Source organism: Enhydra lutris, unplaced genomic scaffold (assembly GCF_002288905.1).
Source record: "Enhydra lutris kenyoni isolate GAN:26980312 unplaced genomic scaffold, ASM228890v2 scaffoldscaffold17, whole genome shotgun sequence".
In the NCBI taxonomy this organism is placed as follows: domain Eukaryota; kingdom Metazoa; phylum Chordata; class Mammalia; order Carnivora; family Mustelidae; genus Enhydra; species Enhydra lutris.
In genome coordinates, this window is record NW_019154101.1 from 4,403,569 (window position 1) to 4,424,583 (window position 21,015).

The 21,015-nt window shown below is 53.7% G+C and overlaps 3 protein-coding genes across 5 annotated transcripts; 2 read left to right on the forward strand and 1 right to left on the reverse strand.

Annotated features, from left to right (window-relative positions):
• The first annotated feature begins 1,717 nt into the window (after positions 1 to 1,717).
• On the forward strand, positions 1,718 to 9,171 carry LOC111147725 (NFKB inhibitor epsilon). The gene is made up of 6 exons (XM_022503947.1): positions 1,718 to 2,309; positions 4,746 to 4,848; positions 5,562 to 5,784; positions 6,751 to 6,839; positions 7,006 to 7,245; positions 8,056 to 9,171. Exons 1-6 carry the CDS (start codon positions 1,942 to 1,944, stop codon positions 8,119 to 8,121), a joined length of 1,089 nt encoding a protein of 362 aa, XP_022359655.1. The 5' UTR covers positions 1,718 to 1,941; the 3' UTR covers positions 8,122 to 9,171.
• Positions 9,172 to 9,862: 691 nt separating this feature from the next.
• LOC111147501 (solute carrier family 35 member B2) lies at positions 9,863 to 13,313 on the forward strand. Of its 3 annotated transcripts, none has more exons than XM_022503519.1 (4): positions 9,863 to 9,943; positions 10,476 to 10,669; positions 10,860 to 11,014; positions 11,769 to 13,313. In XM_022503519.1, the coding sequence occupies exons 1-4, from the start codon at positions 9,933 to 9,935 to the stop codon at positions 12,705 to 12,707; spliced, it is 1,299 nt and encodes a 432-aa protein (XP_022359227.1). In that variant the 5' UTR covers positions 9,863 to 9,932; the 3' UTR covers positions 12,708 to 13,313. The 3 variants fall into 3 exon arrangements, with proteins under 3 accessions (XP_022359227.1, XP_022359225.1, XP_022359226.1); XM_022503517.1 differs by having other exon boundaries at positions 9,881 to 10,133; positions 10,864 to 11,014; XM_022503518.1 differs by lacking the exon at positions 9,863 to 9,943 and having other exon boundaries at positions 10,105 to 10,669.
• A 240-nt stretch (positions 13,314 to 13,553) lies between these two features.
• Positions 13,554 to 20,069, reverse strand: LOC111147500 (heat shock protein 90 alpha family class B member 1). Its single transcript, XM_022503516.1, has 12 exons — positions 19,974 to 20,069; positions 18,353 to 18,499; positions 17,854 to 18,060; positions 17,583 to 17,742; positions 17,307 to 17,440; positions 16,889 to 17,197; positions 15,858 to 16,023; positions 15,311 to 15,501; positions 15,049 to 15,196; positions 14,655 to 14,923; positions 14,059 to 14,392; positions 13,554 to 13,937 (listed from the first exon to the last, which is right to left on the reverse strand). The coding sequence occupies exons 2-12, from the start codon at positions 18,497 to 18,499 to the stop codon at positions 13,828 to 13,830; spliced, it is 2,175 nt and encodes a 724-aa protein (XP_022359224.1). The 5' UTR covers positions 19,974 to 20,069; the 3' UTR covers positions 13,554 to 13,827.
• Positions 20,070 to 21,015: the final 946 nt, after the last annotated feature.

The window sequence follows — 21,015 nt, forward strand, 5'->3', positions numbered from 1 at the left end:
TCTCCACTCTGGTTCTCCACAGGGATGAAGAGCAGTGGGCCATCTCCTCCTGGCTGCCCACGATGCTTCTCTCTTGATTCACGCCTCCAAGCACACACACTGGGTACCTCTCTTCTCTCCAGTCCCTTTCCTTCCCCACACTCCACTGGGCAGTCGACCCGCTTTGTGCCCCCAGGGCACCCTATTCTCACTCCTGTCTTTGCGTAAGCACTCTGTATTATAATTGCTGGGAGATTTTTGAAGGCTGGGACCATGGGACATTTTTGAGTGGAGGTGGGGTTAGTGGTTGTTGGTTATTACTGTTACTGTGATACTTAGTTTTGCTTCCAGCAGAAAGACCAATGTCAGACATACAGGAAAAGCCCTATATGTATTTGTCAAATGAAGGAATAAAATGAGGTTACATGGAGGAGGGCAGTAGGAAAGCTGGTTCATAGCTGTCTGCACTCACTCCAGCTTCCTTACCCCAATGCCAGAGTTGGAAAAAGGAGATGTTCCCTTAGGGATGATATTCTAAGGGCATTGCTGCCTCTGGGTTGATGGCACTTGAGGTAGGGGATGAATCACGGGGCACGGATTGGGGCTTACCATATGGGTGGAGTTTGCTGACAACCTCCCTAGGCCCTTTAGGCCCAGGGAAAGCAGGGACAGGGAAGGAGGGAAGATGTGCTGGCATTGGGGCTGTGGCTGTGGTGGGGACCTCAGGAGAACATGGCCCAGCATGTCTGGGGCCTCCCCATTCTGGCCCCACCATGAGGAACTAAACTTCCCTGATCACTCGGGGTAACCAGATGTCGTAACCGCCCAGAGCCAGTGTTTCATCCCTGTGAAGAATGACCATTCTGCTTTTTTAGACAACAAAAAATATGACCTGCATATCTGCATTTTTTTAAGATAACAGCTTGCCTGAGAAAACCCACTTTCAAAAAACCAAAAATGAACAAAAAAACTGTCCTTGTGCCCAATTCTATGTGATCTAGGAAGTTGACTCAGGAGACCCTCTATCCAGGATCCAAAGACAGAACTGCTCCTTTAAAGACAATAGGTATCCCCTTTCTTTCCCTACCCAAACTCCTGGGCACTGATAGAGAAGGAAGCCACAGAAATTGAGAGAAATGGGTAGGAGATAGGAAGCAGTGCTCTCCTTGCAAGTTGCGTAGCCTGTGCAGACGATTAATAAATATTTCTTTAAAAGTAAATGAAAAGAGGGGCTCCTGTGTGGCTCAGTCGGTTAAGCAGTTATCTTCAGCTCAGGCCATTGATCCTGGGTTCCTGGAATCAACCCCCAAGGAGGGCTCCCTGCTGGGTGGGGAGCCTGGTTCTCCCCTCCCCCTGCTTGTGTATGCTCTCTCTGTCACAGAAATAAATAAAAATATTTAAAAAAACAACAACTACAAATGAATGAATGAATGGAAAAAATGGAAGAAAGGAAGGAAGAAAAGAAAATGCATGGAATTAATGAAAAAAAGGAAGGGAAAATATGGATGGATGGATGTATGGATGAATGAGTGGGTGAATGAATGAGTGAATGGGTGAATGAATGAATGAATGAATGAGTGGGTGAATGAACGCTCGAGTGACTCAGGACCGGGTAACCCCTGACTCGAAGCCAACGCAGAGGGCGGGGTTAGGGGGATTCCGGAGGGAGGGGCCTCGGTCCGGAAGCGCCTGTCGGGGGCGGGGCCTGAGGGGCGGGGCGAGGGAGCGAGTCCGACTGGGCAGTCCAGCTACCCCGAGTAGCCGCTGCCGTGGAAACCTCCAGAGCTCCGATCCTCGCCCGCGCTTTTCGCCGACTCCTCGGGCTGCCGCAGCCCAGGAAGGAGGCCACTCCCGGCCGGGCGCTAGCTCTGCAAGGCGGACCTGCAACCCGGAAAGGCGGCGCGGCGGGGCCCGGAGCCGGATCCTGCTCGGACCTGGCCCCCGCGGGCCGGGACCGCTGGCATGTCGGAGGCGCGGAAGGGGCCGGACGAGACAGATGAGAGCCAGTATGACTCGGGCATCGAGTCTCTGCGCTCTCTGCGCTCCCTGCCCGAGCCCACCTCGGCCCCAGCCTCTGGGCCCTCGGATGGTCACGGCCCCCAGCCCGGGACTCATCCTCCGGGAACAGCCCAGGAGCCACAGGAGAAGGAAGATACAGATGGGGAGCGAGCTGACTCCACCTATGGTTCCTCGTCGCTCACCGAGCCCTTGCCCTTATTGGGGGGCACAGAGACCGAGAATCCAGCCCCACGCTCGCCGCTTCCCGCCGCGGGGGCGCTGAGCCCTCAGCAGCTGGAAGCCCTCACTTATATCTCCGAAGATGGAGACACGTGAGTATGGGGTCGAGGCTGAGACAGAGACCCCTTCCAATGGATGCTAACTGCTGGCCTGCCAGGATCTTCAGCAGGCCGGGAACCCAGTCTGTGAGGATCCCTCAAAACACCCGCGCTGGAAGGGGCAGTCCCCACTCTCTCTTCCAAACTCTAGACTTCACACTCAGCCCACTTTTGAGCTCTGGCCTGACCCGGACCAGAGGCCCTGGCATCATCTCTCTGCCCTCCCTTTGGGAGGTGGGCAGAGCTGACAGGGCCCTTGCCAGACACCTGGAACCCCAGCTAGCAGCCCGGAAAGCTACTAATAGCCCACCCCCTGGAAGGGAAAATTCCCCTGACCAGTCAAAGTGCTTTTTTTTTTTTTCCCCTTGCTGGGGGAGAGCACATCTTTGTTTGCTCAAATCTGGGATTCCCAGCCCCCGACCTCATAGTACCCTGTCTCAAGGAACAAAAGGTGCCAGTTACAGGTTGCCAGTGGGGGTCAGGGAGCTAAGGATGGGGGTACGGCCAGGGAGCAGAGCTAAGGCTAGCTCTGAGGAAGAGGGGGTGACCCAGGCTGGGGCACTCTTGCCCCAGCAGACAGACAGGCGGCTGGCTGCCCAGCTCACTTCCTTCTCTGCTGCAAAAGGGGAAGTGAGGGCTGGAGTCAGCTTTACTAACACCCTCCACCTCCTGAGCCCCCCAAGTCCTCCTCACTGTCCTGTCTGATCCCTTTACTTTACCCTTTCTCCCCCCAGGTCCAGGTGAAGTTTGGTGGGGACTGGGCTAGGGGGGCAGGCAGTTGAAATAAGAAGCATTTTGTGTGGGAGGGACTGGCCAGTTGAAGATTTGCCCCTTAGGAAGAAGAAACACTGTCAGGTGAGGGGGTGGCTGGGATTTGGGGGAGAGAAACAGAGTGGAGTGTGCCAGGGTCCCAGATCGGGGATGCTGAAATGAATCGGGGTCGGGAGGGTAGAAGAGGCCAGAGGTGTCTGTCTTGACCAGCTTTTTGGAGATGGGAGGGTCCTAATCTTGGGTGGCCTTTGACAAAGATAGTCTGTGGACCGGTGGGTGGGAGAGGAATGACCCCAGGCCTTTTTTGTAACCTGCCCAGATTACCAGCCCACAGGCCCAGAACCAAGATTTAGGGAGCTCCGTGTGGAATCCCTGACTGACCTTTGATCTAGGGATTGAAGACTTCCGATACTGCTGTCCTTTGTTAGCCTCTGGGTTGCAGCCTTAATCTAGTTAGAGACAGGTGTTGTGTCTAGACTGTGGTGGTGGGGGGGCAGAGAAGAGGAGTCAGGACTCCCCAGGAGGTTCCTAGGGAGGAGGGGGCGCTCTCTTCCCTTAGAGGTGTCTGGCCTGTGGGACTTATGGAAGTGGGATGAGGAAGTGGGAGGAGGGGAGACAGGGAGAGAGGGAGGTGGCTGCAGGAATGTGACCTAGAGAACAGGCCCTGGCCGAGGGGATTTCCAGCGCGGTTCCTCCCGCCCTCCCTCTGTCACTCTCTCTCCTGGGCCTCTCCTGCCACCAGCCACCAAGCTTGCCTCCCTCCCGCCTGAGCAGCCCCCTCCCCAGCCCAGATGTGCCTTTACCCAAACTACCCCTCAGGGCGGTTAATGCCCCAAGGCATCTGTCCTGGCCTAGACCCTCCAGCTCTGGCTTTCATTTTCCCCACCTGATGTGGGGAAACCCCAGGACTGGAACTTCCCCTCCCAGCTGCCCCCTCCCACCTTAGCAAGAGGCTCAGACTCTTAGGCCCCCAACGGACGCACATGTTCTGCACCGCACAGACCTCCCCTTGGAAGTGTAGGCAGAGTGGGGGATGGCCTCTGGTCAGGCCCCACCGGGTCTGTGCTGTCTGAAGACTGACCCTCTTGATTCCCCTGTAAATGGCAGCAGGACAGGCTGCCTCGCTGTCTCCTGCCTCCTCTTCCCAGAGCTTCTGTTTTCTCTCCCTTTCAGTGTATAACATTGAGTTGCTGAGAGTGGGGGTAACCCTGCTCCTGCCCTCTCAATCCTCCCTGTTGAGGTTGGCGGAGGTGGGGAGCTCAGCCCCGGAAACCACGTCTCTGCTATCTCGGCGGCTTTCCTTTTGGCTTCGAGCTGCAGCTGGCCTCACAGGGCCCTGGGACCAGAGGGGAGTGGGGTGCGGGCAGCCCAAACAGGAAGGACCTTGTCCCATCAGCACCCTGCCCATGCTCCCACTCTGCCGAGGCCCTCCTGAAGGCCAGAGATGGGAACTTGGAGCTCCCAGCCCCAGGATCCTGGCTTCCCATACCAACCCTCACTTCCTGGCCTAAACTCTCACTTCCTACACCCACCCTATGAGTGGCTCCTTAGAGATTGATGTGTTCTTCCTTCTAACCCCAGGACCTCAGGCCCCTAGCTCACTGTCTAGGGCCCCACGCCCTGACACTGAACCCTGTTCTTGCTGCCTCCCCCTCCCAGGCTGGTCCACCTAGCGGTGATTCACGAGGCCCCAGCTGTGCTGCTCTGTTGCCTGGCTTTGCTGCCCCGGGAGGTCCTGGACATTCAGAACAACCTTTACCAGGTAGGGGAGGGGAGAGGGTGGGCTGTCCCCGGATACCTATCCCTGCCCCATTCCTAGCAGCCACATCTGCACATTCTGGAAACCGTATGCGAGACACTGGGATAGAAGCTGATGATACAAACATGAGCAAGACACAGCCTTGGCCCATGAGGTGCTCGAGCATGGGCTAGGGGACTCATGTCCATACCTAACTGCAGAGCATGTGACAAGACTAATGATAGAGGCACATACCAGCTCCTGTGGGATCCAGTGTACATGGGGAGCAGCCAGGGGATGCTTAACATGGGAGTGGCATCTGTGTGGAGCCTTAGGAGTATGGCTCCTAAGGTAGAGGTTGCCTGGTACCTCTAGTCTTCCCTCCCTCTGACCTTTCCTTTTCCCTTGGCCCCTGGGGATAACAGAGGTCTCCCCAGAGGTGGAGGGGGTAGACCCTGCCCCCATCTGTCCTTTCTGCAGGGGCTAAGAGGACCTGCAAGAAAAGCGGGGGCCCACTTCCCTCACCCTGCCTGCAGACCTGGGGGGGGGGGTGTTTCCAAGAGCTGCCTTGGCAGTGACAGAGGGAAGGGTTTGGCAGCATTTCCTTGGAAAACCAGGGCCATAGCCTTTCTAAGCGGCCCTCAAAGTGTGGCAGCTGGTAATTCCTGGGTCCACCCTAGCATGTTGCCAGAGGGAGGAGCACATGCCAGTAGCCCTGGGCCCCTCTGTGCCTACAGACAGCACTCCATCTGGCTGTACACCTGGACCAGCCCGGCGCAGTTCGGGCCCTGGTCCTGAAGGGGGCTAGTCGCATGCTACAGGATCGACACGGTGACACAGCTCTGCACGTGGCTTGTCAGCGCCAACACCTGGCCTGTGCCCGCTGCCTGCTGGAGGGGCGGCCTGAGCCAGGCCAAGGACCACTGCACTCCCTGGACCTCCAGCTGCAAAACTGGCAAGGTATGGGCAGCCTCGGGGCCCATGGGATGAGAAGGGGGCAGGAGAGGGACTCCATTCTCAGGGACAGGATGCTTATGGCCTGTCCGTCAATGCACCTCCAGTTCCAAGCACATAGGTACTCCATACATCTTTGCTGAATGAATGAATGAATGAATTTGATTGAGAATTTACTGAGAACCTACTATGTGCAAAAGAGAGAGCTAAACCTTGCCCTCAAGCTATTTAGTTTAACAGAGATTAGATTAACTCATTAATTCACGTATCAAAAATGTACTGAGGGCCTTCTGTGTGCCAGACATTATTCCGGGAGTGAGACTTAATTTGTGAACAAAGCAGAGAATGATGGAGGCCGGCAGTAAGTCTAAGCAGGGAGTTCTCTAGCAGGTTAGCAAGCAGGAAGTCCTGAGGGAAAAGTAGAGCAGAGTGAGAACTAGAATGTGGGGGATGAGGGTAGGCGTGATTTTCAAAGAGGATGGCCAGGGAAACCCTCAAGGAGCAGGGACGTTTGAACAGACACTTTGAATCTAGTTCTGGCATCTGGGGAGGGGCTGGGGCCTGGGGATCCTGGAGAGCTCTAAAGATGGTGGTTTTGGGACAGGGCTTGAAGGCAGATAGAGTTCAGATAGAGTTTCAGAGAGGTGGGGGGTGGGGAGAGAGAGACTGGGGGCAGGGTATGCTTGTGGGGGTAGGGTGCGCGTGTATGTGGGGTGTTACTCAGCCACCTAACCCCTGAAGCATGAAAGTTTCAATAACATGACTTTGAAAAGGTGGAAACTTTGAGTTCCTTTCCCCTTAGACTTTTGAGGGGGTTTTTCAGGTTTGTGTTTGAACAGTCCTGTGCTCAGAGGCACTGAGTGGGCAGTAAGTCCCTTGGGGCTGAGGGGCAGGGAGGTCCCTGAAAGTGAGGGAAGGTGGGGGAGAGTTGGTGGATACAGATGAGTGACCCCCAGCCTCACCCCATCCCAGGTCTGGCCTGTCTCCACATCGCCACCCTGCAGAGGAACCGGCCTCTCATGGAACTGCTGCTTCAAAACGGAGCTGACATCGACACGCAGGTGAGGGGGGCCGGTCATGACCCAGCCCTGGGCCTGCCCCACCGCCTGATCAGGCCCTGGGGCCCCTGCCCAGCCATCAGGAGGGGTGGCACTTCTCATCTGGAGCCCCAGGGCCTGGCAGGATTCCTCTTGAGGTCCCATGGCTGACAGCCTTGTTCCCCTGCAGGAGGGCACGAGTGGAAAGACCGCGCTGCATCTGGCTGTGGAGACCCAGGAGCGGGGGCTGGTGCAGTTCCTGCTCCAGGCTGGTGCACGTGTAGATGCCCGCATGCTCAACGGCTGCACCCCTCTGCACCTCGCAGCTGGTCGGGGCCTCAGCAGCATCTCATCTGCTTTGTGTGAGGCCGGCGCCGACTCCCTGCTGCGGAACGTGGAGGACGAGACTCCCCAGGACCTGGCTGAGGATGTAAGAGGCTCAGGCTAGGCTCCGTCTCCAGGAGCTCCCACACCCATAGCAGAGCCAGGAGCTGTGACAGCTGAAAGGGCCGAGGAGTTGGGATTCTGGGGTGTAATCCACATCCGTGACTCTGTCACTCACCCTCTGTGGGACTTGGAGTGAGCCTCTGCCCCCGCCCTCTTAGTTGGTCAAGACCAGGGAGCTCAAACTTGGACTCTAACAGGAGCCCTGCAGTGGATCAGTGAGGCAGGCTAGGTATAAAACAGGGTGGTGAGGCCTGGGGGGGATCAGAGGCTCTGCCCTACTTGATTTCAGCTGATAGTCTCAGAGGAGGAATGTGTGCCAAGTACTTCCAGGTCTTGGAATTTTTCAAGAGAGGTGGAACCTAGATTTCCTGTACAGTCTTTCCCATTTAAAAATGTTCAGTGTAAAAAAGGATTCGGGGGCACCCGGGTTGCTCGGTCAGTAGAACGTGTGACTCTTGATCTCAGGGTCATGAGTTCAAGCCTCACGTTGGGCCTAGAGCTTACTTAAAAAAAAAACAACCCAGACCCATAGGCTGTATCACCTCTGGTGTCCTTATTAGCTCTGATATACTGACATTATCTTAGAGAGTGAGGGCTTGCCTAAGGCTTCAGGGCTCTGTCTAGCCCAGAGGGGCCTCTATTTGGGGGATTAGTAGGAGGATTTGTTCCCCGATATCCTTCGGCTGTCATTCGGTGGAGAGGAAAAGGCCCAATCTGTCTCCCCAGCTCCCTTTCTCTACTGCTGCCTTTTGCCCATGGGCCCTGATCTTGCTTCTCTCCATTCTCTTCTCAGCCCTTGGCTCTTTTGCCCTTTGATGACTTGAAGATCTCTGGGAAGCCACTGCTGTGTGCTGACTGAAGCCGGGGCAGAGTCTGGGGCCCGGAGACTCCATCTTTTCCCATCTGGAAGCTGGAGCTTTAGCTGCTGCAGCTTGGGCCCAGACAACGTGCCCTCCTGGTGTCCTGAGGACTGCTGAGGCCACAGCCAGGCCAGCACAGTCCTGAGCTGAGAGGAGGGATCACAAGTGAGAGAAGGCCAGTCTAGAAGGAAGACCTTCCTAGGTGGATGGAGATTCTTGAAGACTCCGAAGCCCCCGGTATCCTAGGCAAAGCCTGTTTGCCTCTAGAGAATGGCAGGGGCTCTTGTTTCTACCCACGTTGGGTCAGCCTGAAACTGCCAATCAGTAGGAAAACATGGACTCTCCCGAGTGAGGAGAGAAACTGAAATCAGCAAGCAGGACCCTGAGGGGTTCCATCTCACTGCTGTTGAGGACTCTTAAACACTGTTGTTTAAAGACTTCACACAGAAGGCCCTGAACTGAGCCTTTGGGGAAGGGGAAGTTTCAATAACATGACACTAAAACAGCAGAGACCTTTAAAAAGATCCCCCCTCCCAGAGTCATTTTGCGCACACACGTCTGTGTGCATGCATTGGGGATATTTAGGTAGGCCTGCCTTGTGACCTTATGGTAGAGACAAAGAGAAGGAAATTGCTCCCTGAGCAGGGTAGAACCTTCATAGGTGTGTGTGTGTGTGTGTGTGTGGTGGGAGTGGGGGGGAGCTAACAGTCCTCAGGCCTCTCTGTCCATCACAAACCCTTGCCCTTCGTGTGGAAACAGAGGGATAAAGAGGAGGTGAGATGCGAAGCCCCCCCCCCCAGGGGGGTTGCTCATCACTGCCTTAGAGGAGCCTGGAGAGAAGGGCTGGCCTACGGAGGGTAACACAAGGGAGCTATGGCTTTGTATGTTTTTCCTTTCATTCCACACGTTTGAAGCCCTTGTTAGGTGAATATGGTCAGTATGGGTATGGGGGAATAAACCAACACAATCTCTGGCCACTTGGATCTTATAGTCTAGTGAATGAGGCAGCCATTAAAATCATAAACAGCCAAATAAATATGTAATTACAAGTTGCAGTGGATTCTGTGAAGGAAGAGTAAAGTGAGGAGAACACGCGTTGGTGGATGGCCTTTGGGTAGTCAGGGGAGAGCTCTGAGGCCTGTCATCTCCAGGCGGGACAGAAGGGTGAGTAAGGATGTGGGGGGGAGCGTTCAAGGGAAGGCCTTCGGTGAATTAGAGGACCTGGCCAGTGGGACTCCGCAGAGGGTGAGTGAGGGGGCGAAGCAGAAGGGCCAGGTCATGCAGAGCCTCGAAGGTCATGAGTTGTTGGGGGACAGAACTGCAGCCCCACGGAGAAAGGAAGGAGAGATCTTCCTGTGAGAAAACGCGAAAGGGGTAAAGTGAGAGTGTTTGGGACGTAGAACCTCAGCGTCCCCCTCCCGAGATGGCAAGGGGGAGCACCACTACCTCCTGGGTTGGTTGTGAGGGCTCAGGGCGATGGCGAAGCGGGGTGGGGGTGCGCGGCCTGGGGGGGGAGGTCCCCGCCGCCCCGCCCCGCCCCGCCCCGCCCGGGGCAGCCAGGCGCCCGGCTCCCGAGCCGCGTCTCCCTCCGGGCCACGCGGGGGCGCTGTGGCCTGCCGGCGGCCCGGGGCGCTGCGTGGTCGCGGCTGGGGGCGGAGGGGCGGCCGCCGGGAGGGAGGCGGGAAGAGCAGGGTACTTCCGCTAGCCGCTACCTCACTGGCCGCTGCTGGAGGCGGCCGCGGAAGCGGAGGGAGCGCGCGGCCCGGGGACCGCATTCCCCGGCCCCCCTCCGCCCCACGCGGCCCGGACCATGGACGCCAGGTGGGGGGCTAGGGGAGCGGCGGGCCCACGTGACCGAGCCCCCGGGCCACGTGACTGCCGCTGTTGGGCACGGAGGGGCCGGGTGGGGTCCCAGCTCCTGCCGGCCCGCTGGGCCCAGAGCCGGCAGGGAGAGGGGGCGCGGCGTGGACTCGTGCTCCTGGCGAGGGTCCGGGAGTGTCGGGCGGAGGAGGTGGGAACTCTAGCGCTCCGGGATTCTGGAAGGCGGGCTGGGAGGAGGGGCGCCGCCTGTGGCCGGAGCGGCAGGAGAGCGCTAGAGGGAACAGAGGGAACCTGTGTAGTCAGAGGGGCGAATCCGCCCCCGGGAAGGGAGGGAGCCCTGCCTGGCCCGCGCCGGCCTCCGCTCCCTTCCCCCCGCCCCACCCCACCCCGGAGAGAGAGAGGCTCTTTGTCCGGGCTGGGCTGCAGCTGGGGGGGCGGGGAGACTCCGGGCCCTTCTCCAGTGTAGTCCCCTCTGGAGGGCCGAGTGGATGAGGAATTGCACCCTAATCCTTAACGTCCGCTGTCCCCGCAGGTGGTGGGCAGTGGTGGTGCTGGCTGCGCTCCCCTCCCTGGGGGCAGGTGGGGAAACTCCCGAAGTCCCTCCAGAGTCATGGTCGCAGCTATGGTTCTTCCGGTTTTTGGTGAATGCTGCTGGCTATGCCAGCTTTATGGTACCCGGCTACCTGATGGTGCAATACTTCAGGCGGAAGAACTACCTGGAGACAGGTGTGTGCGGAAAGGGTGGGTTAATGTGCAGGGTCCGTTTTATGAGTGCTCACCAGCAGTCCAAATAGGGATGTGGCTTGGAAAGGGAAGGAGGGAGACCTGCAGGCCTGACATCAGGGCAACTGGCTGCTCTGGGGAAGATGAGGTGCTGGGGAGAAGGTGAGATCTTGATCTTGTGTGCCTTTTTTAGGCAGGGGTCTCTGCTTCCCCCTGGTGAAAACTTGTGTGTTTGGCAATGAGCCCAAGTCCTCTGACGAGGTTCCTCTGGCTTCCCGGACGGAGCCGGCAGAGACCACTCCCACTTGGCAAGCCCTGAAGCTGCTCTTCTGCGCTGCGGGGCTCCAGGTAGGTAGGCAGGCGGGCTCCGCTTCTCTTCCTGGGTTGGGTCCCTGTGGACAGGGACTGCACGGAAGCAGAGTTTTCACCCTACCAGTCCCAAGGCTTTCCTGGCTAGTGTGTTATGTGGCCCCCTCCTCCCAGAGGCACACTGTGCCATCATCTTCTTAGAAGTGGTTGGAGGACATGCTGTCTTTTCCTTCTTTTCTCTTACTCTCTTTTCTGTGATGTCTTCTGTGCTCTTACTACACTTCCCCTTGTGGTGATGTGTCTCATATACTGTGAACCCACCGATCAAAGTTTGGGGAAGCCATTCAGCCTTCCCCCACTCCATGTAAGAAGGAGCAAAGATGCTGAGCTCTTGGCATGTTGGAAGTGGGCACAGCTAGTTCTACACATGCTGAACTAACAGGTGTCCCATCTTTTTACTCCCTGAATTGACTGAGCATAGATAGGAAGATACCTGGGATGGAGTCAGCTTTGACTTACCCTTGTGTGGGGCACGGACACAGGGTCTGGACAGGGTCTGGACAGTCTTAAAGCATTTGTTGTTGTGTTTCGCACACACTTATTCTCTCCAAGGTGAATGCAGGCTTGGAAGGGGAAAGGAAACTTCTAGTTACTGCAGAGGGACCAAAATATGTATGCTGTCTTTTAAATCATTTAGACATGTGAGAAAGAGGGAGGTTGTCAAGATGCTTTTTTGTCCACCTTTTCCTTCTCTGGCTTATCTTGTCCCCTGTCCTGGTCCTTCCCCATGCAGGTGTCCTACCTGACTTGGGGAGTGCTGCAGGAAAGAGTGATGACCCGCAGCTATGGGGCTACTGCCACGTCGCCAGGTGAGCGCTTCACAGACTCTCAGTTCCTGGTGCTCATGAACCGAGTTCTGGCACTGATCGTGGCCGGCCTCTACTGCATCCTCTGCAAGCAGCCCCGCCACGGGGCACCCATGTACCGGTACTCCTTTGCCAGCCTGTCCAATGTGCTTAGCAGCTGGTGTCAGTATGAAGCTCTCAAGTTTGTCAGCTTCCCCACCCAGGTGCTGGCCAAGGCCTCGAAGGTGATCCCCGTCATGCTGATGGGCAAGTTGGTGTCTCGGCGCAGCTATGAACACTGGGAGTACCTGACAGCTGGCCTCATCTCCATCGGGGTCAGCATGTTTCTGCTTTCCAGTGGCCCCGAGCCCCGCAGCTCCCCAGCCACCACGCTGTCAGGCCTCATCCTGCTGGCAGGCTACATCGCCTTTGACAGCTTCACCTCGAACTGGCAGGACGCCCTGTTTGCCTATAAGATGTCTTCGGTGCAGATGATGTTTGGGGTCAACCTCTTCTCCTGCCTCTTCACGGTGGGCTCCCTGCTGGAGCAGGGGGCCCTCCTGGAGGGAACCCGCTTCATGGGGCGACACAGTGAATTTGCTGCGCATGCCCTGCTGCTCTCTGTTTGCTCCGCGTGTGGCCAGCTCTTCATCTTCTACACCATCGGGCAGTTTGGCGCTGCCATCTTCACCATTATCATGACCCTCCGCCAGGCCTTTGCCATCCTCCTCTCCTGCCTCCTCTATGGCCACACTGTCACTGTGGTGGGGGGTCTGGGGGTGGCTGTGGTCTTTGCTGCCCTCCTGCTCAGAATCTATGCCCGGGGCCGTCTAAAGCAACGGGGAAAGAAGGCTGTGCCTGTCGAGTCTCCTGTGCAGAAAGTTTGAGGGGCCCGAGGCATGAAGCGGAACAGACCCTCACTGTACCAATTTTCCTCTCCTACTGTAACTTCTGAGGTGGTTGGCTCGAAGGCAGAACGCAGGTTTTTTCTGTTATCACAAACCAGCTCTGGAAGTTGGGGCTGAGTCCAAGAGGCAGCCTCCCCCTTTGCCTTAAGTCACCATTCTCTAGTAGGGATTTTTCTGAGGACCGTCCTCTGTGTGGAGGGGTGCGGAGAAGGCAGAGGCACCTGCCAAAGCCCCCACCCTTTCTAATTCCCTAAAGTTTTGCCCTGTGGGCTCCACCAACACCTCCTGTGCTTATCCCCTACCCTGAGTGGCCCACCCTTGTAGAACAGCCTCCCAGAGACCTACAGTCCTTACTCTGGTGAGAAAAGCACAAGTGTTGTAGGCTCCAAGTGCTGCTTTCCCAGGAGTCTGAAAGATGGGTGCTGTGCTGGAGGAGGGAGATGGGAGAGTCCTGCCCAGTGACACCACCGTCTGTGTTAGTGGATTCCTAGGCTCTGCTCCAAGAGTCAGTTGCAGGTTTTGGTACTCCAGAAATGTAATTTTGCTCTTATAATTTTATTTTATTAAATTAAATTGCTGCAATGGACTTAAGTCCTGTGTTTTGGCTCACTGAAGTGTATGCTTTAGGACAGGGACTGAACACTACATGGTAGTTGGAAGCTATCCTTTAGAGTCAATGTTGGGTGACTTCAAAAGTGCTTGCAGGTGACCTTCGCTTTCAATGTACCAGGAATACTTATCCTCGGAATGACAGCAGGTACAACTTGGGAAGCTAAAGAAACCCAAAGGGCAGCATGAGATCCACTTTACAAGGGACAACATAACTGTATAAAACTGTATCTTCTTTATTTTGCATACTTTAATCTCGAAACAAAATAAACAGGAGAAAAAAAAAAACACAATACACATCCAAACCCCTTGTCAAATAATCAGAAGGGATAAGGGCTTGAGGACCTTCTTTCCTGCCTAAAAGACAGGAGGAAGAAAAAAAAAAAAAACCACTAGACATCAGCAGAGGGAACCAGGTGAACAGGGCCACTCCGGGCTGCTGGGGAGTCATGGGGACACTATACAGAGGGCTCAAGGTCTGCACGTAGAACTAATCTACTTCTTCCATGCGAGAGGCATCCTCATCACCCTCAAGGGGGGGGATCTCATCAGGAACAGCAGCACTGGGTTCCTCTGCTGTCACTTCATCTTCATCAATGCCTAGAAGTAGAAAAAAAATGGCACATGAACTTTGATCCAAATACCATGAAGTTAAATTTGTCCCTGTGAGACCAGCTCCTCAGTTCCCTGTCACACTCTGGTTAACAAAGGTCTTACTCACCCAGGCCTAGCTTGATCATGCGGTAGATGCGGTTGGAGTGAGTCTGGGGATCCTCGAGTGAGAAGCCAGAAGAGAGCAGAGCTGTTTCAAACAGCAGCACCACCAGGTCCTTGACAGCCTTGTCGTTCTTGTCCGCCTCTGCCTTCTGCCGCAGCGTCTCCACAATGGGGTGGTCAGGGTTGATCTCCAGGTGCTTCTTGGCCATCATATAGCCCATTGTGGAGTTGTCCCGAAGGGCCTGGGCTTTCATGATCCGCTCCATGTTGGCCGTCCAGCCATAGGTGCTAGTCACAATGCAGCAGGGTGAAGACACTAGCCTGTTAGAGATGGTCACCTGTGGACAGTTACCAAAACCATGTTGGTTCTATTCTACAAGTTCTACTCTCCGTAGAAACTCACGAAAAGCTGCAATCTTTATACAACATTACAGAAATACCAACCTTAAACCTGTCTGGTAAAGACAAGGAAAGCTCTAAACCAATTAGGCTCCTTAAAACTACTCCTTGTGTAGTGCCAATTCTGACTGGAAGATTCTGAGGGAAGCAGCCCTAAAAGCACTTGTTTGCAAAATACACCCTAGTCCCAGAATTGTTTACCTTCTCAACCTTCTTATCCAAGATTTCTTTCATTAGTTTGCAGAGGTTCTCGAACTTGGCCTTGCTCTCCTCCATTTTCTTCTTCTCCTCTTCATCCTCAGGCAGCTCCAGGCCCTCCTTGGTAACTGAGACTAGACTCTTCCCATCAAACTCCTTGAGTTGCTGCACGCAGTACTCGTCAATAGGCTCTGTCATATACACTACCTCGAAGCCCCGCTTTCGCACTCGCTCCACAAAAGCAGAGTTGGCAACCTGCTCTTTGCTCTCACCTGTAGGGTTATTCAGAGTGACTCAGGTCAGAGTGCTGCCTTCTGCCAGTTCCCAGGGATTCCCAAAAGCCCTCCCTTCCCTCCTCACACCCGGAGAGGCTTTAATCAGATTCAGGCTGACGCACCGGTGATGTAATAGATGGACTTCTGGGTCTCCTTCATGCGGGACACATACTCTGAAAGAGAGGTCATCTCATCCCCAGACTGGGAGGTATGGTAACGCAGCAGCTCAGAAAGGCGGCGCCGGTTAGTAGAGTCCTCATGGATTCCAAGCTTCCAAAGTCCAAACAAAAGTTTTTTACTTATAATCTGTTACCCTCTGTGAATGAAAAATAACCCCCCGCCGTTAATTATTAAAAAAAACTTTCGGGGGAGGGGTATCTGTACCTTTAGGTTTTTAGAAAAAGCCTCATAGAATTTCTTATAGTTCTCCTTGTCTTCTGCCAGTTCAGAGAAGAGCTCAAGGCACTTCTTCACAATATTTTTGCGAATGACCTTCAAGATTTTGCTCTGCTGGAGCATTTCTCGGGAGATGTTCAGGGGCAGATCCTCAGAGTCAACCACACCACGGATGAAGTCTGCAATCAACCAGTGAGAACAGTTAAAAACAGGGCAGGGACACCTGGGTGGCTGAGTCCCTAAGTGTCTGCCTTTAGCTCCCGTCATGATCCTGGGGGTCCTGGGATTGAGCTCCTTGCTCAGCAGGGAACCTGCTTCTCCCTTCTGCCTACTCTGACAATCTTAAAAAAAAAAAAAAGAAAGAAAAAAAAAAGATAGGATTATCTAAATTCAGTAGGACTTATTTCTCACTGCACCCTCACTCCCCATGTTATCTACAATGAAGACATTTCCCCAAAAAAACAAGACCTCACTTTGAGAATGCTGAAAGGATTCCACAGGATTATTAACTACATGAGACCAACACCACACTCACTGAGATACTCTGGTATCAGTTCATCACAGCTGTCCATGATGAACACACGGCGAACGTAGAGTTTGATGTTGTTCTTTTTCTTCTTGTTCTCAAAGAGGTCAAAAGGAGCCCGACGGGGGATGAAAAGCAATGCCCTGAATTCCAGCTGACCTTCTACAGAGAAGTGCTGAAACAAATCCAAGATAAGTCAGTAGTATATTTCAAGAAAGAAATGTTTATCCCCAGGGCACCTGGCTCAGTGGGTTAAAGCCTCTGCCTTCAACTCAGGTCATGATCCCAGGGTCCTGGGATCAAGCCCCACATCGGGCTCTCTGCTCAGCAGGGAGCCTGCCTTCCCCCCTCTCTCTGCCTGCCTCTCTGCCTACTTGTGATCTCTGTCAAATAAATAAAATCTTAAAAAGAAAAGGAAAAAAAATTAGAAAATAAAATGTTTATCCCTACCATCACTTCATTAAATTATTTATTACAAAAATCTTAACAAATGTTCCTTTAAAAAAAAAAAAATCTTCCTGAAGATCAAGGATACAAGAGCTGCCCTTTGGACCGCTGTTGAACAAATTAAGCTTATACCCTGAATTAAGCTATGGCACAGCTATATAACCCTTAAATCAAGGGGAAAACAATCACATTAAGAACCCATCATGGAGGGGCGCCTGGGTGGCTCAGTGGTTTAAGCCGCTGCCTTCGGCTCAGGTCATGATCTCAGGGTCCTGGGATCGAGTCCCGCATCGGGCTCTCTGCTCAGCAGGGAGCCTGCTTCTCTCTCTCTCTGTCTGCCTCTCTACTTGTGATCTGTGAAAAAAAAAAATAAAATCTTTAAAAAAAAAAAAAAAAAAAAAGAACCCATCATGGAGATAAAGTGAGGTCTTTGGGAAGGATGTCCTTTCTTCACCCTGGAAGGGTCATCACTAAGTGAATGGACATGGCTCCATGGCATTCAGTTCCCACCTACCAACCAGCTGGGCAAGTTCTACTTGTCTACTACCAGCCTTCTGCCTGCTCTTACTGAGTCAACATGCAAGGGTTCTCACCTTGACTGCCAAGTGGTCTTCCCAGTCATTAGTAAGGCTCTTATAAAACTCTCCATATTCCTCCTGAGTAATGTCATCAGGGTTTCTGGTCCAAATGGGCTTGGTCTTGTTTAGTTCTTCCTGATCAATGTATTTCTCTTTAATCTTCTTTGTTTTCTTTTTCTTGTCTTTCCCACTATCATCCTCCTCATCTGAGCCCACATCTTCAATCTTGGGCTTCTCCTCATCATCTTTATCTTCTTCCTCCTTCTCCCCTTTCTCCTCCTCTGCCTCATCATCACTGATTTCTTTCTCTCGTTCCTTCTCCAACTGAAAATACAAAAAGGTTTCACAACATGAAACACCAAGGAACCAAAGACTATCCCATTCTCCTAAGCAGCAGACATCAAACATGTGAGGATTACTAGTCTACACTCACATAAAGGGTGATGGGGTAACCTATGAACTGCGAATGCTTCTTCACCACTTCTTTGACCCGTCTCTCCTCTAAATATTCTGTCTGGTCTTCTTTAAGATGGAGAATCACTTTGGTACCCCGGCCAATGGGCTCACCTAGAAAAAACCATTCACAATACAGCATGAAGACACAAAATTAAGTGCAGAATTATAATAAAAAAGATCTACAGAGAACATGCTTAACATTTCTATTACAGATTTCCCCAGAACTCTAACCCAAACAAGAAAGTCAACTTACCATGGTCTGCTCGCACAGTGAAGGAGCCCCCAGCAGAAGACTCCCAGGCATACTGCTCATCATCATTGTGCTTTGTGATAACCACCACCTTCTCTGCCACCAGGTAGGCAGAATAAAAGCCAACGCCAAATTGTCCAATCATGGAGATGTCTGCACCAGCCTGCCAAAGAGTTTTAAAGTCAAACACACACACAGACACACACAAAACTACAGCAAACCAAAGAATATCCACAATAATGAATGGTGCATGTCTAGCTAAAATACCACATACCTGAAGAGCCTCCATGAATGCTTTAGTTCCGGACTTGGCAATTGTTCCCAAATTATTTATCAGATCGGCTTTGGTCATGCCAATGCCTGTATCCACTAGAGTCAGGGTGCGTTCCTGGGGGTTGGGGATGATGTCAATTTTCAGCTCTTTACCGCTGTCCAACTTGGAAGGGTCTGTCAAGCTCTCATAGCGGATCTTGTCCAAGGCCTAAAAATACAAATTTCAATATTATGTTCCTGCTTCCTAAAGCTCATCTTCAACCAAAAAAGAACTTTTTCACTTCCAAATAGCCTCAGTTCTGATTACCACCCCAACCTCGTGCTTAAGCACAATAATTAGTTACAATATTCCATCTAACCCCAGAGAGTAAAGCCAACTTTTTAAAAATCAGAATTTTTAACCCCTCCAACAGCAGCCCCATAAAATGCCAAACCACCTTTCTCCCATTCCCTGAGCATTGAAAAGGAATACCACAAATGAATGTGCCCAAAGCACTCACATCAGACGCATTACTGATCAACTCCCGAAGGAAAATTTCCTTGTTAGAATAGAAAGTATTGATGATGAGGGACATAAGCTGGGCAATTTCTGCCTGGAAGGCAAAAGTCTCCACCTCCTCCTCTCCATGGTGCACTTCCTCAGGCATCTAAAGTAAAAACAGTCAAGAATTACAAAAGAACACCACGACCCCATATTTAACACTCACGTACACCCCAGTCTCAACACAGACTAGAAGAGATTTACTTCAAACTGCTTTGGGTTGACTACTAAACATATTCCTGAAAGCCTGTAAAGACTTTTCTTCAAAGATTTCAGCCTGTATCCCTAGTAGGAACCGAACTTATACAGAAAATTTTAAAAAGATTCTTTAACACAATATACAATGCCAAGGATTGTGGAAAGATATCTTGAAGCCCAAATACTGCAAGTAGTCCATGGGACCCAAGAGCCTCAGCATCAATGGGTAGCTTGCTGGAAATGAACATCCTGGCTCCAACAGGAAAAAAAGAGCTCCAGGTATCTGAAGGAAAAAACCAGAGACTAAGGTTCTATTACGTTATTTGGTAGGAAAGAGAAAACACCCCAAGGTGATCGATTTCATGTTAAAAAAAAAAAAAAGAAAAAAGAGTAATTCAGCATTGGCTCTCCCACGGGTTATCTCAACAAGCACATGTGATTGCTGCCTCAGGGCATAGGGGAAAGATTACACCAGAGACCGGTGGATACCCGCCCAAGAAGCTACTAAGACAAAGAACCGACAAAGCAAAAGCTCCATCGTCGTGACCCCCTCAACACACACGACTACAATGTAGAGCCAAACTAAACACAACTAAGATGGTGGCCGTAGTCCGCGGGCAGACCCTCGTCACTGCCGGACATGCGTCGGCCAGGGCCACGCGAGGAGGGGGCGCCACCGCGCAGTCTCCCTTCGCCCCAGCATCCGGGCACCAGGGCGGGGCGCCGGGTTCCAGAAGCTTCCAGAACAATCTCAGCTCTCTGAGAGGGGCGGGGGAGGAAAGGGCCCATGAATCTTCCAGAGCCTGCCCCCTCCTCTTCCCTCCCCCACTACCGAGACTGCGAGAAAGATCTGGAAGGAGGGAGGAAGCATCCCGGGCCGGAGCCGTCCGTAAACGTCCCTCACCGCAGAACCTTGCAGAAAAGAACCAAAAAGACCTGGAAAACGCTTCCCACAGGGTAGAAGGCAAAGCCAGGCCAATACCAGGCTGTGCTGAGTCACGTCCAGCGCGCACACCCACCACCCTTGGGGACTCTCCAGCGCCCCGTAGCCGCGTCCGGAAGTGGAAGGGCAAACATGGCAGCGTCCCGGGCCGGCGCGGACACCACGTGCAGCTGCCCACTACCCCAAGCCCACTCCACGGCCCACCTCCCCCACGGCTAGTCTTCGCCGGGGTTAAGCACCGCCACCCAGACACAGGTGAAAAAACAAGCCTACCTCGCCAACCCCCTCCCGCCCACCATCCAAACGAAAGGTGGAGTCGTTCTATCCCAAAGACCGCTCCAAACCCACAAAATATAGCCTTTGGGAACGAAACGAGAAACAAAAACAACTCAAAAAGAGCATTCCAGTCAGAATAATCAGAAAAGAACCCCTACCTTACCTTAAAAGAGAAGAGCTGCAAGCACTACAGACCACAGTGGGTAGGGACTGCGTCCGGCAACGACTCCGCAACAAGACCGCACGGGGGTGACTCAAGAGAGCGGCTGTGCGCCCCCAGTCGTCCTATATACGGCGAAACACAAACCAACTGCCCGCCCCCGAATCCTTCCGCCTTAAAGGAAGATGCCCGTCAGCCCCGCACCTGCCGCTGCCCGCCCACCTTGACGTCATGGTCCAAAATAGGGGTGGGGGCGGGAGCTGCAAGTCTCAGTATCTATCCACCTTAAGAGCATGCGCAAGCAATTCCTTTTTGTGGCCCCCATCTCCGCATTTCCGAGGCATTAGCCGTCTCCAAGAACTGAAGATTGGGAATGCTATATGATATAAATGGGGGGCTTAGGGGCGGGGATGCCCCTGACCTTCTATAAACCTGTGAGGCAAGCGCCTCCGAACCCGAGTCCTGGCGTGGAGGAACGTCCAAAAAGATGGAGGGCGGGGATAGAAGCGGCCAACCACTCGGACCTCGGCTCCCAGGTTCGACTTTTTTGCTACAATCTGCCGTACACATTCCTACAGCCCGATAGGGGAAGGGGTTTTCTTTAAGGACGGTGCAGGATTCGAGGTCTAAATTCAGGCAGTCCCCGGATCCCAGCCCTCCCTGGGCCAGAGGGAAAAGCCAGGGCTTCACATCGGGGCGTGGCTCCGGCTGGGGGAAGGGTTCTGGCGTGGGCTGGCTGGGGGACTCTTTGCCTGCGCTCAGCGGAAGGAGCGACGACGGCGGTACTGAGACTACTTCCAGCAGTTTCCAGACCCGCCTTAGCGGCCCCGCCCCGGCCCCGCCCCTTTCCTCCAGGCCCCGCCTCTCCTTTTGCGGCCGGGGCAGTCTGGGCAGTTGCCGCGTTACCGGTACGACTCTGCCGGGGTCCCGGGAGAGGAGGAGGTGGGCTGTCCCAAACTTCTTTATCCTAGGAAGCCACGGGCGGGACCCTGCTTTCCACTTGCCTGGCCCAGCTAGCTTGGCACTCCCTCGGGAGTGGGACGGA

Excerpts from the sequence above, each read along its gene's own strand:
- LOC111147500 (XM_022503516.1), bottom strand. The coding sequence starts at position 18,499 with ATGCCTGAGGAAGTGCACCATGGAGAGGAGGAGGTGGAGACTTTTGCC. Across the intron at positions 16,024-16,888 it reads AAGACCACTTGGCAGTCAAG|CACTTCTCTGTAGAAGGTCA; the intron begins GTGAGAACCCTT and ends GATTTGTTTCAG. Across the intron at positions 14,393-14,654 it reads TGGATAAGAAGGTTGAGAAG|GTGACCATCTCTAACAGGCT; the intron begins GTAAACAATTCT and ends AACTGTCCACAG.
- LOC111147501 (XM_022503517.1), top strand. The coding sequence starts at position 9,933 with ATGGACGCCAGGTGGGGGGCTAGGGGAGCGGCGGGCCCACGTGACCGA. Across the intron at positions 10,670-10,863 it reads GAAGAACTACCTGGAGACAG|GGGTCTCTGCTTCCCCCTGG; the intron begins GTGTGTGCGGAA and ends TTTTTTAGGCAG. Across the intron at positions 11,015-11,768 it reads TCTGCGCTGCGGGGCTCCAG|GTGTCCTACCTGACTTGGGG; the intron begins GTAGGTAGGCAG and ends TTCCCCATGCAG.
- LOC111147725 (XM_022503947.1), top strand. The coding sequence starts at position 1,942 with ATGTCGGAGGCGCGGAAGGGGCCGGACGAGACAGATGAGAGCCAGTAT. Across the intron at positions 5,785-6,750 it reads CCAGCTGCAAAACTGGCAAG|GTCTGGCCTGTCTCCACATC; the intron begins GTATGGGCAGCC and ends ACCCCATCCCAG. Across the intron at positions 6,840-7,005 it reads GAGCTGACATCGACACGCAG|GAGGGCACGAGTGGAAAGAC; the intron begins GTGAGGGGGGCC and ends GTTCCCCTGCAG.